The sequence below is a fragment of the Rhea americana genome, unplaced genomic scaffold, assembly GCF_003343005.1.
Source record: "Rhea americana isolate MKP2758 unplaced genomic scaffold, rheAme1 scaffold_124, whole genome shotgun sequence".
In the NCBI taxonomy this organism is placed as follows: domain Eukaryota; kingdom Metazoa; phylum Chordata; class Aves; order Rheiformes; family Rheidae; genus Rhea; species Rhea americana.
This window is the reverse complement of record NW_028185306.1, coordinates 277,307-297,723: the sequence shown is the minus strand read 5'-3', so window position 1 is coordinate 297,723 and position 20,417 is coordinate 277,307. Positions and strand designations below refer to the sequence as shown.

At 37.5% G+C, this 20,417-nt stretch overlaps 1 protein-coding gene across 1 annotated transcript in view; it reads left to right on the top strand.

Moving 5' to 3' along the window:
* The window catches only part of CSRNP3 (cysteine and serine rich nuclear protein 3), a 96,165-nt gene that overhangs the window by 12,433 nt on the left and 63,315 nt on the right, over positions 1-20,417 (top strand). Inside the window, exon 2 of the mRNA XM_085325851.1 lies at positions 17,991-18,161. Coding sequence (XP_085181977.1) covers positions 18,014-18,161 — 148 coding nt within the window. The 5' untranslated portion in view covers positions 17,991-18,013. The remainder of the gene's footprint in view (positions 1-17,990; positions 18,162-20,417) is intronic.

The following is a 20,417-nucleotide window of genomic DNA, read 5'->3' as shown; positions in this document are numbered from 1 at the left end:
CTGAGGTAGACAGTAGCTAGTGTTTTGCTTATAGATTATCAAGTGAAGATAAAACATATTACTAGTAACTGGAGTTCTTTGCATAAATCTACAAGTACCTTTTGCCTCCTGGCCATCTATTCTCTTTCCTTTTTTCCTACATGTAAAGATTTGCATTTCAGAAGAAACTAAAATGGTACAGGGTATTCTGCACAGCGTCCTAAACATGAGGGCAGATGGGACATGAGCACATCCTATACTGTACTACAGGAGGAACAAAGTTGTCTAGTCTTGATGTGAAGAATAAGGAACTATAGCTACAAGTAAGCAAGCTATCACCCCCTAACACCCCACCCCCAAATCTCACTATGTACTACTTCTTCAAACTATACAGTAAAGGCCATCAGCAGAAAACTGGATGCAGGGATCCTCTTTGATGTCAAACTCTACTGTAAATAGTTTTCTGTGCTGATTTAGCTTTAAAGAATTTAAACTCCTCTGTCTCTCTAGATAAATAAATTCTTCTTGGTATGACGAAGGAGACTGATGTGTGCACTAAAGCGTTATGGACTAGATATGGGATGGAATAAAGGAAGGAGAAAAAAGAGAGTTATCAAGTAAAATAGAACAGCAGTTTTGAAGGGATTTTGTTTGTTTTTAATAAATAAGTTAAAACCTAAAGGGAAAGAAAAAGAGACTACTGATAGAACCTAGTGAGTGAGGGGAGTAGAAGAATGAGCTCTATTAAAGGAAAAGGCTAAAAGAAGGTATTGTGGGAAGGGTCATGGTTATGTTACAAAATACATGAGATTATTTGAGATTCCACTTTCCTATTAAACTGTGTCGGTTCAGCTTCACAAATGAGGATCATGTGAGGCATTAAGATAAACATGAGCTTTGCTTGTTTGTTTTCCAGGATTTGTTTTCCTGAGTGTGGAAGTGTGTATGGTTTAAGCATTGTTGTAAATAACTTGTACTATGCGAGTGTCATTTTGCTCATCTCCAGTGAGTCTGTGCAGCACTTGTCGAGTTTGTGTCCACCATACCTTATCATTAGCTTACAGTAAGAAATAAACATCTTGAGTGATAAGCCTCAATACAAAAAACTAAGCTGCGAGTGAAACCCGAAAGAGGATTCAAGAATGTTGTGTAATGAACAAAGCCAAGTAGGGAACTGCCTTCAGCCCTGACAGGACAGCTATGTAGCTTCAGCCTAAGGACACTGGCAGACTGGCAGGTTCTGAGTTCTTACATTCTTTCAATTTACTGAGTCAGTACCATTGTATGGTAAAGCAGAGGGGATTACTGAGGTATAATTTATATAGACTTTTTGTGCTTTTTTTTTTCTTTGAAGCTTTTTTTTTCAGGAAGGAGCTGATACTGCAGTGTAGTGCAGTTCTATAAAAGGATTGTAAAAAAGAGCCTCATTCTTTATAGAGTCAGAGAAAATGCAAGCAGATATTTCAGTAGCACAGACGTAATCAGGGAAAGGAGAAGTGAAAAAATATCTCAGGAATTTGCTTTCTGCTGAAGCCTTCCTTTTGTCTAGCATAATTTTTTTAGAGGAAAAATTTTAAAATATATATTGCAAGGAGTAGAAGTAAAGAAGGGAAAACAGAGCACTAGAAGTTCAGAGAAAGTGAAACAGTCAAATGATTATAAGCACATCTACTAATCACTTGAGTCACAGCAGGAAGTAGGTGCAAACTTGGATTCAAAAAGGATACAATTTTCTATTCCCCATCTCTGTGTATATGTGATTAATTAGTCCAATAATAGCACTTCAGAGCTGGAAAGAATTGTTAAGACTTTGCAGGTGTTAACTATAGAAACTGATAGTCTGATTCATATGCAGTGCCAGGGAGTTGCAAGGACAACAGGCTGCTTTTAGGGTAGGCAAGTTGAGAGCCGAGGGTGCCAGCAGGGCAGGCAGGAGCTGGCCCCCAGCCAGGACACAGTGCTGCATTAGCCAAGAAAGGTAGGCCCAAGGATGGTAGCCAGGTAGGCCGAGAGTCCCATGGCTCCCTTGCAGGTCAGGGCCAGAGCGGTGAAGCAGGTCTGGGGTCTAACCTGTGGGTCTGGATCAGGATCTGGAGCGAGGGGTTTTGTGCCAAGTATGGGCATGGCTGCAGCCTTGCAGTATAGCTCAGGCAGGAGCCAAGGGCAAAAGGCTTCATTTAAAAGCAGATTCCTGGCAAAGGAGGGACAGGCCCTTGCTGGGGTTTCATCTAGCTCTTTCTTTCAAGGCCAGGAGCTCTGCTGTCTCTAAGTTGACCTTAAGCCCAGGCAGCCAAATCCCCAGGACAGAGGAGATGCACTCAGGGTCCTCACATAGTAGCAGAGTGACATTTTGTATATTAAAATGACACTTACCAAGTCAGATGAGTGAATTTTTGATGTACATAACTGCAAATTCCACATGGACTGGCTGAACAGTATTCCAAACTTAAAACCTCCACTTGGTAGTTTCTTTAAAAGATCACACAAACATGTTGGTTAGCAGGGTTTGTGCATGCAGTTTTTATGAAGTGTGGAGAAAACATCAGCCTACTTAATAGATAATGTTTCTAAAATAATAATTGTTCTTGAAGCAGGACTACTTATCTGTAATACAGAATTTTTCAATCTGAGACTAATGTAGAGGATTTTTTTTTTTTTTAAAATAAATACCTTTTTGCACAGTATGTTTTTGCAAGACGTTCTGGCTTGTATGTGTGTACTGCCCACTGCTCTGTGATTGACTATTCTAATAATGCTTCAAGACTGGAACACCCTTGCACTTTGCATCTGTACTGAAAAGATTATTAAATTCAGGTTTGAGACTATTGTTCTCTACTTCCTTCTGTCTCCCTCAGCAGTCAGGCTGGGTTGAGAGGTGAAGCCTTGATGCTCCGCTTCTAAAAGTGTACATAGATAACTGATTAATTTAAACTTTTTCCTACAGATTTAAAAAAAAAGGGGGGGGGTCTGACAAGTGTCTTGGGGCAAAATTTCTGTTTACACTTTTCTCAGTATTCCTGAAATTCCTTCTTCATGAAAAGATTTTTCTAGATTTGAAGTTTAATATTTATTTTAGTGTTTTAACACTTTTGCAGGAATGGATTTCCATTTTCTAGACATCTAGGGAGAGGTTTTAAGTTAAACTGAGGTAGTTTGATTGAAAAGACATCATCTTTGCTTGTCCAGACAGAATCTGGATGTTGTGCGCATGATCCACTAACAGTTCATTGTAAGTCTGACAGGTCATTTTTTCAGAGGCTAAAACAGTTATTGCTTTACAGTGGAAGTATGCTAATTCATATGGTCTCACTGTGGTTAAAGATCAATAATTCAGAGAAGAGGATAGATGCTGTTATTTAAAGGAATTAATAGTTGATTTTATTAAAGAGTCCTAGCTGAAGATTGAAATTTGTAAACAGAAATGTATTTGTCGGCTTCTGCTGCTTAATGTTTTTCCCTTTTAAATGGAAATCCTGGAGTACAAATGCTTTGAAGTGATGTTAAACTTTGCCTTTGCTAAGGCTGAAGACTCATTCTTGATTTTAGTTTAATTTAAACTGTCATAAAATCATTGTAATGCTGTTGTCTTCAGCTGGGTTGGTACCTGATTGGTATGGACATATGGAAAAATCAGGCTTCTCTGGGCTTGAAAAGACATTTTTCATGAAGATTTAAGCGGTTACAAATAGACTTAGTTTAACTGAGGTGCACAAACTGATTTTTTTTTTCCCTGTCATTCTTTGCATTTGATTAATTCTCATTTAGGTTGAAAGTTTTGTGAGGACAAGGTTCACATTGGATTTTGGAACAGGATTTTGGCTAGTGTATTATAAATAAATAGTAAAGATACACAAGCACAGGTTATATAGATAGAACTTAAAAGGTAAATGTCTAGTACTTACTCTCAGGTATCTCGTTAACTGTTTCAAGCAGAAGCATTATTATGCTTTATAAAAGAAAATGTGTTTACTTGATCTTAGGGATTGTATACACTAAAGTGAATGAAGTATAGTTACAATTTGATAGAAACTGAAACCACAGAAAATTTGACTTCCCTCCTTCCTTTTTATTTTGGCCTTAGAGCTTGTGGTGCTACAAATCTCAGTACCTGACTTTTTTTTTTTTTTTTAAAAAAAAAGATTAAAAAAAAAAAAGCCCTTACAGTTGGTATTCATTTGCAGTTGAATGGTAGTAGGAAATCACTGTCATTAATCTCTGAATTATTCTAATTTGCACTGAGATTTCAGATCCTTGTTTTGTATAAAAGCTCCATTGTTATTTTGATAATCATAAAATATCTTAAATACACTGCAGCTCTCTTCACTGAATCTGGATAGCTGAGTCAGCTTCAAAGAATGTGTATAAGCAGTAAATGTGCTCATGCAGCTGCTTTCTTATTTTTTCTTGGAAAAAGGCACTAAAGGAGGGAATTGCTATTCACTAGTGAAGCTGCAGGTTATTAATAGAAAGACATTTTTTTTTCCTGTCTCTAAATTTTGTCATTGCCTTCTAGTGCAGAGTATCCTCACTGATTACAGAGTAGCTCATCAAAACTGTTTTTTTTTTCCAGATATGCTTTTTTTGGTTTGTTTTCTTCTCCTTGCTGTTTTCTCTTCTTGCTAGCATGTAGATGGGGGTGGGGAGTGGGAAATAAGAGAGAGCATGTTCCAGAGGATGCCAGGATGACTTCAGTTATTGGATGACTGCTGTCTGATGGATGGAGAAAGGAGGAGTAAACCTTTCAGTCTGCACTGACAGAGCTGAAACACAGAAAGCCRGTTTACAGGTAAGGGAGAAAATAATTCCTTTTCTGAATAGCTGTTTTGCATCCTTGCCACAATGTTTTGTGGCTATAAAAGTGCATGTGCAAGCATCTTGCAGTTTGTGCCTCATTCATGACTTTGAAGTAGCTTCTTAGTTTATTATTCCACTGTTCTAGGAGATTTCAACTAGTATGAGATCCACAGACAGTGAAATCATAGGTGTGCCTGATGCTATCTGATAACTTTCTCCTGTGATAGTATAAGCGTTCCATTTCATTGATGCTGAAATTGCTCAGTAAGCCATAGGAAAACAGGTCTTTTGTATGATGGAAAAACTCTGTTGAACAATACAATTGTATCAGCTGTAAAACAGTGCAGGAAAATCTTAAAATTGTTTTCCTTGAGTCTGGATGCTGAAAGGACTTGCAAATGGACTGTTTCTAAAATTGCATATATTCAGAATGTTGAATATATACTGAAAATAAATCCTGTAAACAACTTGCAGGTTTAAGGGTTTTTAAATTGGATTTTTACATTACTTCTTGTTTTGGAATGAATGTCGTTTATAATTCAATCATAAAATTGTCATTAAAAATGTTGCATATAATTATGTATATAAAAATAGAAAAATCTTATAGTACCTACAACAGTTACATACCAGATGTAATAAACTGTTGAACTAGCTTGTATGAAACCTATGCTACCAAGTCTGCATGTTATCAGCAGATTTTAATTCATAGACATTGGGATGGCAAGTATCAAGTAACTTACTTGGTATAGGAAAGAGGATTATTTATCTAGCCACGTCATTTGGGGATATAGAACTGGAGAATTAAGTCCTAGCCTCAGTGAAGGAATCAGAGTTTTTGATACTGGCCTCACTGGGGCCAAGATTTCAATGCGTGAACTCTCTATTGACATATTTCAGTGTTATTTATGTAGTGAATAATTGTTATAACACAGGACCCTATTATACTGGTTTGAAACAGAAGTTTCATTGAAATAAAATGACTTGCAATTAAAAATTGTTGCCTGTTTATAGCTTTTTAAAACCCTTTTTTATTAGTCATTTATATGGCTTCACATTACTGATGGTTTAGATCACTATTTTTTGGTGTATTTCATCTCATAATTATTTTAAAGGAGCTGCTACAGATGTTAAAGCTACTACTGTATGCTTCTGACTGTTCATTTTTATACTACACTGAAAATGCAATGATGAGTTTATTTGTCACAGTCTATTTATACAACACTGAAATACAGGAAAGGAGTAGAAGCCTTCTGCCTGGTTAGAGATTATATAGCTAGATTCTAGTAAAAATAAAAGCTAGATTCTAGTAAACAATTGGAATTTAATTTTAATAGATTTCAGAGATTAAAAACAATAAATGAATGTATCTGGTTTTGTTTTATTCACTGAACGTGAATTCACTTAAAGCAGACTCAAAATTCATAGTTTTGTTGTTTAAAAAAACAGAAAAGGTCAATAAAACTCCTAGTGACTGCTAGAGTGGATTGGAAAAAGCTCTATCCTCTGTCTAATTATTACCTTACAAGTTGCAAACATGGAGTAGTGTCCTTTTTCCCCCAGTTGTTCCTTCAGAGAATAGAGCCTAATGCAAATTTGCTGAACAAGCAATCAAGAAAACCTTAAGACTTACAGCAAATATCAATGATATACAAAATTTTTCTAAAAGASTGACAAACTATTTCCATATCAGTGTTTTATACTGAAAGGTAAACATTGGTAAATAATGCTGACTGAAAAACACATGAATTGCATCATAATATTTTTGTTATTTGTAGGGAATGGCTATTTATCTGAAAGCGTAATCAAAAATGTTAGAATACAGTCTGAAACTTAAGTATTTCAATCATCCTTCAATCTTTTTTTTTTCTTTATTCTCCTATCAAGTGAGAAATTTGAGTCAAGGCAGCTCCAGTAACAGAGAGGAATTGATGAAAAAAGAAATTTTGGTTCCACATATATTTAAATTATTCTGTCTCCCTGGAAACGCTGCTGCTGCAGATGGATTTGGCTTTTAGTGGCTAAAAATATCTACTCTTTAATAATGATAGTATGAAAGATACTGAATAAAAAGACTGTGTGTTGTCAATAGTTTTATAGTTCTCTAATGATTCAGGTATACTACCTGAACTACAGATTTGTGTTTTCTGTCCAARGTTCCCTCGCAGCTGCTGGCAACACTTGGTGGCTTTTTGGAGATAAGATAAGCTCATTAGCTGTGGTTGCAGACCCTACTGAGAAGGAAGCATGTGTGAGAGTAGGATAGCCAAAAGGTTTGAAAGCAGGTAGGAAGTTGGAATTAAAAGAAGTTCATGAGAGTTTGTGTATATACAATGTAATATTTGGAGTTCCAGGTTTACTCCTGGTGAAGTCAGTTGTAGGAACCCCAGTTAAATAAGAGAATGTTTAAACCTGCCTTTTGTATCTAGTCCCTCAGTGCAAGTTAACTGTTTATCAATAAAATAAAATGTTTTAATTATGACATCCCCATCAGTTGTATGTGTAGATGGCTAAAATATCACACACAGGTCATCAGTTGCTTTTTAAGTCAAATACTAAATTACCTGAAGCAAAAGCTGAAACCTAAATTACTAAAACCTTGTCTTAAACGAGAAATACCTGTTACCATTGCTAGGAAGCTTCATCCTCGAAAGAACTGAAGAAATGATTCTTTCCTGTTAAGAAAGTACAGTCACTTTTTTTTTTTAACATCCAATTCTTCATTATTCATTCTTCTAAGAAGTACATGTTTAATGGATTTATAGCCTCCACATACTACAACTTGTTTTGTTGTTAGCTGGTATTCAGTATATACAAAAACACTGCTAGTGTTCAAACACTGCTATTCTACTTTTCTTTGACCTCTCCTTTGTTTCCATTGAATGACTTCCTGACTGTGCCAAGAAAATGGAACCAATGATAGATATTTCCTGAATGCTGCATGGTGGACTGAGTATGTGAAGGTTTTTTTTATTACATGTGTGTTTTGTTTTAGCATAAATCACAGTTGATGATTAATTTTCCAGCATTGAATGAGGCATTTTCCCCATTCTGCAGTGGCTCAAAGGCAACATGAAAATATTACATGTTATACCCAAATAATTAATCCTCTGCAAATTAATGCTAAAATCCATTTTTATCTGACAATAGACGTACCAAAGGTGATTTAAAGTAGAAGCTGAATACTTGGTTTTCATTTGTTGAAATGAGTAAGAGGAATTGATATGGTAACTTTCATTCTATGGGAGTATTAATGTATTAATAAAGCAGATTATTGAATGGTTTATAAAACCATTAAAAAAATTCTTTAACTAGTTGGTTATAGGCAGATGAGCTACATTTTTCTGCCAGGCTAAGCTTTTCCAGCAATTTTCTGCATTACTTCTTCATGCCTGCAGAAAAGGGGATTTAATTGTTTTATGCTAAACAGCTGATATTAGACCACATGTGTGAAGATAGTCTAATCTTGCCACATTTGTCACTCTCCAAAAGAAATCCATTCATCTTGTTGCTCATGTGCTGAAATTAGCCACTTTCTATCATGTTACCTATAGGTAGGACTGTTATTGATAAGAGCAAGGTAAGAAGGATTTAGTTTTTTGAAACTACAAATTTCAGAGGAGAGTAGCTAACCCTGAACCAAAATTCAAGAAACTGAGTCAAAAGAGAGCTGTTGGATTCGTGCTGTCTCRCCTGGCTTTGGTGACAATGCTGAATGAGTGCCCAGGCTATATGTTAAATAGCATGCAGCAGGAAACTAAATAGCATCCATCTGTGCTGTAGAGGTCTGAGGGCCCCTTTGGTATATACCAGTTATGTCTGTACCATACTTCAGTGGAAGCATACTGAGATGCACAAGATATCCTACCACCTTGTGCGTTTTGTAAGCAGTACACAAGATTGATGCTCGCAAAAGAGCAACATAAATGATCAGTACTGAAATACTATGAAGACCTGTTGCAGTATGCCTGTATGCCTGTTAGTGTTACTACCTGGGCTAACCCTGGCAAAATTTGTATGAAGAACCACTCATTTCCAGTGCTCTAAGTTAATGGTATTGGCAGTCTCCATTACAAAGCTGGACTCTGCTATTATTCCTGCTTTGGGAGCTGGGAGCAGCATAATGCAAAGTAGCTGTGCTGAAAATATGCAGAAAATCCTACTACTGGTCTCAGAGTCTTTTTCTAGTTGCAAGGGGGTGCTGAGCCATTCCTTTTGCAAAGAGGTGTCTTATGCTGTCTTATGCAGCAGACAAATCAGTTCTTCCCTCATCTATGTCCTAGCTTTCTCTTTTCTCAAAGGCTGTTTCCACAGAAGTAAGCAGGACTGTTGGCAGTATCTTGCTCTCTCTCCCACACTTTGATCTTATGAGCAGCTGTGATGACTGCTGGCCAGAGCTTTGCAATAAGCAGCCTCCTGGAACACAGTCTAAAGAATAAAAATGTTTTCTGAGAATCCACTAATAAACTTTAGAAATTTCTTTTAAGATACAGATGCTTCTGTGGTGGAGATAAAATACAGTGCACTGTATCTTTCTTCATACAAAAGCAAAAAATAACCTGATTACTTCCACAAAGATTTCTGCTGGAAAGATTTTCATTGGTGAAAGCTTAAAGCCTTACATAAGTGAACTAGCCAGCACCAAGTCTTTGATGATGTCACCTGAAAACTTTGGAGGGGGCTTCGTGATGAGCCCGGAAGAAGTGTCCTGGATGACTTAGATGCATGATGCCTAACCTTCATCTGAGTTTGTAATCCGGTTTCAGCATGGCTTTCTCCTTGAGCTTGTTTGTCTCTAGGACTTGGYGTCTTCTATTCATCTTGGACTCCTGTGGAAGCAGCTCTTGTTTCTAATGCGACAGTGAGCTTAGAAAAGTGTTCTAAACGAAACACAATTGCAAACTAAAATTTGTGTATGGACAAGTTTTCTCGTACTGAAGAACGGACCAATCTCTTGTTGATTACCTCTGAGCCTTCCTTCTCTGTTGCTGAGTTGTGCCCTTATCACTGGAGGCCTGGATGCTAAGCTCCTGGATTCCTGGTTGAATACCTTTTACTCGTCTCCCTTTGCACTTCAGGAGGTCATCCTGAGAGAAGACTTAGAAAAGCTAGCCTAGAATTTTTTGCTGTTTGGAGGATTAGGTGAGTGAGTGTATTTCCTGTAGATATTGACCAATGTTTCTCCTGTGCTCTTTGTTGCTCTGCTTGAATCTCAGCTCTTGTAGCAAAGAAGTGAACTGAGACATCAAAAGGTTGTTTCACTACTGGTGTGAGTGGGGGGAGAGTTATATTTATATGATGGGGATGAGGATGTTTGAACCATTGGTAGTGTTGTGTGATGGCTGAGACAAATGTGTAGGAGGACAGGACCTTATGAGATATTCCTGAAGAACTGAAGGAACTAGATCTACCATGGCTGTATCCATGTTGTATATAGGAGCTGAGCATATACCAGCATCCCTTCTGCTTTCCAAATTCATTGCCAGTGGAGCCAGTTGACATATTGGAGTATACAGCACTATGCAGGCAGTACAGAAGATTAGTGGATTAGTACTGTGGAATCAGGAGTGCTCAGAAGTTATGGTACAGAAACCCTATAAAGAGCAGACTTGGCAGGATTTGGGTTGTCAGAACAAATTCCCAGGTTGAATTACACAGCCTTATTCTGCAGGATTTACTTAGTGCTATAGGTTTAGCTAGACTGACACAAACAAACAGGGACAGACTTTTCCTAGTCTGTATAATTTGACCACTGTGATAAGCACAAATTTAGGTACATAGTAACCAGGGATTTTTTTCATATATTTATTTCCATCAGTCAAAAAATTGAAGCAGTACAACTTGTTGTATTCTGCATATCTTGTATAGAATTTTTAAAAATAATTTTATATAAAGAGAACTTAAAACATTTTCAGGTTGGAAACAATTGTGGTTTCAGAGAGAATATGCATAATCCTTAAGAGTCAGTAAGAACTATGGAGATAAGGATTCTCCTCAGGTTTGCAGAGGACTGCAAACTGGGGGGCGTAGTTACTGGCTTCAGGGCTTCCATTCAGAGGGACATAGACAGGCTGGAGGAACGGGCCAGTATGAGCCTTGTAAAATTCAGCAGGGACAAACGCAAAGACATGAACCTGTGAAGGCAGAGCCCCTTGCAAGAATATATATAGGCTGGTGGCTGACTGACTGAGGAACAGCTCTGCAGAAGAGGCACTTGGGGGGTCTTGGCTAGCAGACAGATAGTGAGCTGAAGGTGAGTGAGTACATATGATGAGGTTATGAAGGACAGAGTCAGGCTTTAGACAGTGGTATGTGGCAGGAGGGCAAGAGACAATAGACATAAATCGAGCTTGGATATATACATCATGTTTGGATGTAAGGTGAAGCTTTTTCCCCATGAAGACATCTAGGCCTTGAAACAGGTTGCCCAGAGAGCTTGTGTGGTCATTTTCTATGGAGGTTTTCAAGACCAGGCTGGTTAAAGCCGTGAGCAGCCTTGTCTGATCTCCTAGTTGACTTTGCTTTGATCAGGAGTTTAGACAAGAAACCTGCTGAGGACCCTCCCACACTAATTATCCTTTGACTTTAAGCAGATTTTGTTTTTTCCATCCTACAAATGAAAGGGACAGCTTACAGATAAGTGGTCAAGTCGTTTTAAATTTGTTTTTGAAGCAGTTCCTCATAGTTGCATATTTTACTGTTATTGTGTAGAACTCCCATCTTATGAATCAGTTTCACTCTTACCTCCCATTAAAATTTAGTTTTCTTAGCTTATGTGGTTATTTTGATATCTCTGGTTTTGTGCTGTTAAGTAAAGTAGCAGTTCCTGTGGAAACTAATTCAAACGAGCATTTTTATTTGTCCCTCTCCTCTCCTCCAAAGGAAGAAGCATGAAAAGTGTAAAAGAAAAGGAATAGCTGAAGGGAGGAGCTAAAAAAAAAAGCACATAGATTTCTCGGTGTAATCTAACTCTTTGGAAATCATAAAAGAAGATCTGAAAGACTTTATCTGAAGTTGTACAGAAACCAACAGTGAGAATCACTGTTATCTGTCTTTCCCCAGACTTCTGTTTGTAGGATTTTACTGCAATGTAAAGGTGGCACCTGACTTTGCAGGGGTTAACTAGCAGTATTCCTTGGACCTACAGAGAACAGTTTCTGTGTGGAATTAGCTTGCTATGTGTTGCTAGTTTTTACAGATTGTACTAGTGAAGCTGTCAGAGCTTACCTCTGGCAACTACTGCTTGTAATTAGAGCTGCCAACTACAGCAAAACATGTATTGCAAACATTAATTTGAATTCTGAACAGCTGTTTGATTCATGTTCTTGTACCTCTGTTGTTCACTGTTTGCAAGCATTCATGCAAATGGATTTTTGTCTGCATTAATGCAGTGCTTTACATGAATAGTCATTTTCACAAGCAAATGGTATTCTTTGTGAGTGAAGTTGTCACTTTTGGTTTTGACCTTGTTYTCTCCCTTTTTATAACTGTCAGTCGCACAAAGAGCAAAATAATTAAGTATGATATGTGTGACCAAGCAAACACCTTGATTAGTGAACAGTTTCATGACCATCTCTGTTACTGGCATTCATCAGCAGGTGATTAGATAGGGAAAATTTGATTTCCTAAATGAATCAAGTTCAGTTTCCAAGCTAAAAAAAAAAAAACCTCAAAACATAAATTCAAAAGAAATATTAATCACAACAGATAATCTGAACATCTCTGCATCTGTGAGCATCAATATTCATGATATAACTGAAATTATTTGCCAAGTCTCCCCAGCAAGTTATAGTACATGCTGACTGGGCAGTAGGTGGGAGTTGTTTGTAATGAGTACTTTGCAGTAATATTTTATGTCTTAACATCTGCTTTCTGTATCCTCCTGTTCAGTTTGCAATCATTTGCATAGAAGTGTTTTTGTTTTGAAGCAAATCTGTATTGCTGCTGTGGGCTTAGTCTAAATTTTTCCATGCTTTCCAGCTGATATATTTGAGACACAGCAGAAAGCTATGCAAGTGATTCATAGGTCAATCTTTAATGCCTTTATGTGAATTTTTATACAGGTAGACTTTATTGTATGTGATCTGCTTTCAAGAAGGAATTGATACAAAATAAGATTTTTGTTAGTGAATCAAAGAGGCCATTTATTGATTTTTTTTTTTTTTTTCCCTAAATGTTTTTTTCTAAATGTTCTTGGACATTTTCCTGCCTTCCCTGAGCTTTTAGTCAATAAATGGTTCCTACAGTGAGGCTTTTCTGTAAAGCATGAGGATATGCTATCTGAGGTAGGGRCCTATTTTATTATTTCATAGAAGTTGTTCTATTTTATGTTATGATTACTGCATGTGGGACATACTTGATCTTTATGTTTTCATGTATGTTCTGTATTTGTTCATTTTCCCATATGAGGCTGTTTGAGTTGTGTATGGTAGCACTGGATTTTGCAAAACAATATGTTATTTGTAGATTAAGACTGTGATTCAAATGTCATTTGACCATGTCTTTGTCACTGCACAAAGATTTTTTCAGCTCCCTATTTCCACATTGTGGCTTGTTCTCTGTTTTCTTAGTGTCTGTAATCACCTTTTTATCGCTTTTTAAAGCAATATCTGAAGTGCAAGATGGGCTAAATCCTTTTTCCTCTCCTTATGCTGCCTCTCTGATGTGGTTTGGTTGTTTTGTGTGTGTGGTCGGTCTCTCTTCCCCCAAATTTCTGTTCTCACCTGTTGGTGAAACACTGAGGGTGACAGTTTGACATTAGCTTTTGTAAGGTTAATTTGGCATTGAATCTTGCAGAGGTCACATCATAATGAATAAGAAGCTTCTTTTAGGATCACAAGTAAGGCACTCTCACCCCTCTCCTCCACTCGCTCAGTAATTCTAACACAGCCTTTTTGGGGCCTTTCACTGATATTTGGAGACATCTGCTTTCTAAAGCACTGCTGCAATGAAATTGTTACCATGGTGTTCTAAAATTTCCAGCCTTTTCAAGCCCAGAGAAAAATCAGTCTAGTGAGGCTTTTGCATCGATTTACTCTTTGTATTTCAGGTAATGTGACTATTTTAAATACCCACTCCCCCTCTCCCCCATTTGCAAGGTATTTTTTTTTCCTTCTAGTAATAACATTTTGCCTCTGAACTTTTCAAATGTATGATATCTGCCAATTATATGGCACTGTAGCAAGGTGAAGCCTGTTGCCATGGAGCTTTGTAGTCTTGCTTTGCCAGTCAGTGTACCTGTAACTAGAGAACTTGTTAAATGATCACTTTGTAGGAGTAGTTTCTTCAGGGTGGAGGAAGATTAAGGGAAAAAGGAAGAAAAATGGGCAGGGGGCTTACGAACAACACATTCTTCTCCCAGCAGGCTTCCATCACATGCTTTTGCTGTGGCAAATTGCCATTTCCTTTAGGAATCCCTATCTGTGTCAGGCAAGTGGTGTTTGATCTATCGTTCATGCAATGCATGTTTGCTTGCCTTAATGTTCTTCCCTCTGTTTTCAGCTTTGTTTTGCTTTTCTGTGGATTAGTGCCATGTTAGCATGGTGAGAAGCATGGCAGAGGATGATGCATCACGTCTGTGTGAGTGCTTTGCTAAAGGATACATCAACAAACAGGAATGCTTCCAGTGCCAACTCATTACTCAGTTGTGTGAGTCAGCAGGATGCTGGTCCAAATCAAGAAGCAGCTTAGCTGTTAGATATCTATTTAATAATTATGCAGAAGATCTGTTTTAATTGAACTCTTCCACCCAAYTTTCTCCCTTTTTCACCTAAAAGTTTAGTGTAGCAGATCAGTAGCTGTTTGTTGTCTCAGTGTTTGCCTCTGGATGCTGGAACTGACTGGTGTCTTACTGGGAGTCTAAGCATATTGAATTACCACTTCTTTTAATTTCAAGTTTTGATCTGTTCTATGCATATGTTTTTCTTAGTCATGTGACACTGTTCGGTTCCTATATACAGGCATTTACTTTTGGGTATTGTATTCTATGCAGAAATGCAGAAATTTTGTTATTTTTCTTCAGAATATATATGTTGCTATGGTATGTCTGTGTCTGTGAGGTTATTCCTGTTCCATGTGACCTGTTCTGCTTACCATAAGCGACTTCTTTTCAGTGAAAGTTGTATCATTGTGTAGTTATGCTATCCTTAGGGTTCTGTTATCAGATAAGTAGTTTGTTTGCATATAGATTTATTTTCTGTCCATACATATAGAAGTATAACTTTCATAACTCCTTTGTGTCCTGCCCCTGAAACCTGTAGAGTTTTCAGTTAAGATCAGATAGGATCGAGGGGTTTTTGTGACTGTAGTTGTTTTAGTTTGGTTCCCCACAACCTGAAAATACTGATGCACACGTAGTTGCAGTACAGGAAAAAGGGTGGCCATTCAATTAGAATTGCCTGGCTTGGTTCCCTGGAAGGTATGGTCGTTGGCTTAGGGAACCCTTGTATCATTGGCTTTGGGGCTTCATTGCTGTTAGAAGTTTGACTGCTGCTTTTTCCTGTTGATTACTATCATCTGGTGGGATATAGCACATCATCAACAGAGGGTGCAAAATAATGCCTGATAAACAGTATCAGGTTGTATGTTGCCATGCTTGTCTCCTAGTTCCTGGAGATGTAGATCTCGCTGAGGTACTGCATGATGTCTGTGTAAGCAGTGTGTGGGTTAAATCTATCAGATAAAACATTCCTCATTTACTTCTGTGCAGATGTGCCTCTTTCCGAAGAATATCAGCTTATGGAGTGGCAGCTGTTAATGCAGATGTTATTCTAAAGGAATCTGCTGCTGATATGTAATGTGTACAAACAGTTTTGGATACTTCTTAGTCTATTGGTATAATATCTGAGCTTCTGAGTAATGAAGGTACTTTTCCTTTCCCCTGTCTCCTGAGATCTGATACCAGAGAGACTAGGATCAACAGATCCCAGACGAGAGTCAATACTTAAATATTAGTGGGAATGCTTGGTCAAACAACCTTAATACCTGAAAGAGAGATTCAAGACAAAAAAATGGGCAACAGTGACTCAAAAAATACACACTTTCAAATGAATAGTTATGCCTTCTTTGTGAGTCGTGGTGATGCTTAACTTCTTCGGTACTCCTATATCTCCTGACTTTTCTTCATCAGGTAGCTGGATATGGAACTAACCTGTATGTTGTTCCCAAGGATTCTAGGAATCACTTGCTATTGTTCATACGGAAATTCTCATCTTAAAATGGCCCTGCTGCTGGCGGGTCATGACACTTGATACAGATGTAGGCTATGCTATATGCAAGGAAATGTAAAATCCTTTGGTGTGAAAAATACTGTTTTGCTACTAGCTGTAACAGCCTTACTGATGTGTGACTTTGTGGCATACTTGCAGAAGAGAATGTCTGACAAAAGGGTTTTTTTKGGGGGGGTGGGAATTGTTTCGGGCTGTGAAATTAGTTCTTGCCTCCTGACAGTTTGTGCACTAGTGATGATTACAACTGTTTGTCTTAGAATTCAGTTTTGCGAGAGGTTAGTTGGACTTGGAACTTTAAGATTCCTGTACCCACAATTTGCTTGGGCATGGATTAGACCTAGGTTGCACCTGTGCAATAAACCCTTTGTCAGCCCTTTTCTCACTTTCCTATCTCTTCATTGAGATGTTGGAATGTAAGCATTTTCTTTCTCACACTCCAGCTGCTTCTTTACCCTGTTCTACAGTCAAGCTGTAATCCTTTGGTTTTGATATTGCAGGCTGTTGCCATGGAAATAATTGTGATTTCACAAATGCCATGCTATAAGCACTGCAGGAGGTACTGGAAGAGGTGGTTGGCAAGAGGTTTAGAGAGGACGTGGGGGCAGTTCAGAGCAGTTGTTTCTGAACCTGTCTTTTGAGATTTTCTGCCCCCTCTCCATTTTTTCTGGATATTCCCTTTTCCTCCACAGTTTTTTTCCTTTTGTGTTTGTGATTTTTTTTCCTCTTTTTTGTAAATGTGATTTTGTTAATGGTTGAAGCTTAACAATTTGGTATATTCTTAAGTTGCTTGCAGAGGTTGCATTACAAAATGATGCTAAATATTCCTTTTCTTGTCCTCTGGATAAGAATATAATGATTTCTTTGCTGTTTATGATAACTCACTTTTGGACAAAAGGACAAGGGCTTAGAGCTAAGCATGTTTGGTGTAAATTATGTCTTTAGCCTGAAGAAATCCCTCTCAGGAAAACATATTTTTTATAAATAGTGAAATAGGCTGAGGTGATTGTGACAGGCAGATGCACTTACAGCTCTCTGTGATTGACAGTATTAAAACCTAATATATTCATTATTTAATTTTTAGTGTACTCTGCATTCAAACAAGTGCAATCCTGAAGATCATTTTAAGCAGGATCTGTTTTTAGATCACATTATATTGTGATTCCATATCTATACTGAAATCTTTTCTCTGAATTGACACATCCATAAAGGCATAATGAAACTTACTGGAGGAAATCAATTTTGTTCCAAAATAGATTGAATTGGCAGTTTCCACAAGCTGAAAGCAACTAACACTCAAAAGAAAGAGAAATTCTGCTGCTATACATTTGAGAGCATCAAACAGCATTTTTACCCAGCTATTTACAGCAACTTTCAACTGATTAGTGTAGCTAGAGAATAAATATATTTGTGACTTTTAAATTAAGATCTTAGTATTAATTTCTGGTTGTTAGTAGGATGTAATCGGTAATGATGGTAACAGTAAAACTTAAAGGTCTTTTTAAGCTAAAAATACAGAAAAAATGTTTTAGCCCAACAGATGCATTAAAAGGATCTAAGAATTGCTCTAATATTATTTTGATCTTTTTATGCTTTGTTATTCTGGAAATGGAGATAATAAGATCAGCTGTTACAAATGAAAGGGAAACAATAAGGAATGTTGAACATGACTGGCTTTACTGGACGTATCTGAAATACTAGATACTTGTTTTTTATGCATGAAGTTAGTTATAGAACTTTGTGCTGGTAGAATAGAGGTAGCTTTTACTTAAAGATTGCTTGTAACAAAAGTCAGGGAGATGATGAACATACCAATTATATGTATTTTTGATTTCTTCCTGGTAAAGTTTAAAACTCTTGGTAAGGAGCGATTTAGCTAAAGGTAGTAGGATMTGACTGATATAAAAACTCCTCCATGAAAAATGAATTTGAAGATCTTTGTTGCATGGATAGGCAGCAGATGTTTCAGTGCTTCATTGCCTGTTTCTGGTACAGGTACATATGACAGCATTGCAGCCATGAGTGGAATTCTAAAGCGGAAGTTTGAAGAAGCTGATGGCTCCTCACCTTGTTCCTGTGTGTGGGAATCGGATGATGACATTTCTAGCAGTGAAAGTGCTGACAGTGGAAATAATGTTCATCCATCAGGCTCTAATCATTTTATCCGTAAGTACTAAAATGGTATGTAAGCATGATCCTCCATTTTACACAACCTAAGAAGGATTCACTTACTTGAAAGAAAGGCATTTTAGGCTATCTGCATTTATTTTGAAGTTTTTTTTTCTGTTTTTATTACATTTCAACGTTGAGATTGTTAGAAATATTTCTTGTTTAAAAAACAGCTATTTCACCAGTAGTTGTTAATGTAAAAACTAGTAGCTGTCAGAGACATTCAAAAGTAATTTTGCTTTTTTACTAATTCATTCACATCTAGAGAGATTGAAATGTTTCAGGTATATGGAAGAGCACTTTGTTTTGGGTGGTGATTTGGGTGATGAGGGAGGAGGGATTATTAGCAGTAATTTGACCTGAAGTCCAGTGCTTTTGCTTGACCCTGGTAGTTCAGAGTTGTGAGTAGCCTGTACTATTCGCTCGTTCAGAATAGCTTATCCCTATCGTTATCCACTATACTGCCTGAGCCAATGCAACCACATAGCCCTCTGTCCTTTTCTTTCACTTGTTACAGGATTAAACTCAGTGTGTAGTTCTCCATGAGTGGAATATTGGGTCTGTGTTTGATGTCTGAAGACATCAAGGCCTGAACATGTCATGAAGACATCTAGGCCTTGAAACAGGTTGCCCAGAGAGCTTGTGTGGTCATTTTCTATGGAGGTTTTCAAGACCAGGCTGGTTAAAGCCGTGAGCAGCCTTGTCTGATCTCCTAGTTGACTTTGCTTTGATCAGGAGTTTAGACAAGAAACCTGCTGCCGTTCTTTCTAACCTGAACTTTTTTCTGGTTTTATACCTTACATACATGAGAGATTCAGAGAGAACTGAACTAGCTCTGCTTGTGCTAATTCTGTAACTGCATTCTCTGGGAGACACGGTGTGGCACTAGCAAGCATGTATCTACATTTTCGGGCTTTTGGGTCTTTTTCTGGTCAGTCTGTAGGGAGCCTTGTTTTACTTCATCAACTTACTAGCTCAAGTTTCTGCCAGCTCTGGTAGCTATCTGACATCTTTCGTTGCCAAATGTGTATATCCTGTGTTCTGATTTGACACTTTCAGGAGTCTTGATGCTTTACCTCTTTCGGTGCAGAGAGGAGCTTGTACTGAGTGGTTTTGAAAAGTCAGTAGGTTTCTCCTAGAACTTAAAGTGCTGGTGAGAAGAACAGAGATTGGGAATGGTTTGAGATACAGGTAGATGTGAGGACTTCTTCCATCCCTCCTGGCTCGTCCCCCAACTCGTTACCCTGTTCTGATTGCATTTAAGGCTTTTGTTGTTGACTCTTGAACTTGAACTCTGTGCCTTAGTGATGGGGTTTTCAGAATCTGGAATTTGTTCCATTTGGCAGTCTGACAGTGCTTCAGCCTAGTGAGTAGGCTTCAGGACATGATGCAGATACATTTATTTTGCTTAGCTTTCATTTATTTTCCATTTTTATGTGTGTGGGTTTTTTTTTTCATTTTCATTGTTTCATTCCTGACAAAGCTGCAACTTACTTGCTCTTGTTTCTGTAGGCAATGGCAATAGTTCTTTAATGCAATTCATTTTGGGTRTCTATGTTGTAATGTTTTTGTGGGGGAGAAACAAAAAACCCTGACTGCTGTAACTGTAGACTTTATAAATCACAAAGTAAATAAATCAGTTTCTGTTTTTGTGAAGCAGAAGAGATAACAAAGATTGAATCTAAGGAGCATGGTTCTCCATAGTTGTATAATTTAGCACACAATCAGAATAGATGCCAGAGCCACTTCTTCCTACAATTTTGTTTATATAAGGTGATGGAGAATCAGACCTACAGTCCAAGAAAATGCGTTATTTCATGTAAATTATCAGAAACTTCTGACTATTCTTCTCTTTGTGACCTCAAAGAAAATTCTGTGATTCCGTTATGAAGATATGATACTAAAACAATTTTATTTCCCTAATTTTGCTAGCATGCCTTCTTTTTGGAAATACACTATTTTCTGGGGAGARTGGGTTAATTTGAGCAATTACTGCAACAAATTTTTACTTAAAACAAGTTGTTTTGTTTTGTTTTTCCTTCTTACAGGTTCTGGAATATGACTATGTATCTTGTAGCAGAACCTATTTCTTCTCAGCCACATCATGGCAGTAGTTGTTTTCAGATTCCTRTTTTAAGAACCCAATTCTCTATCGTTGTTGTTTTCGGTTAGTCATCAGCTTCTACAAAACCCAGATAACCCAGATAAAAACCGAGGCTATGATCTCTAGATACACAAATAGAAAGTCAGTAA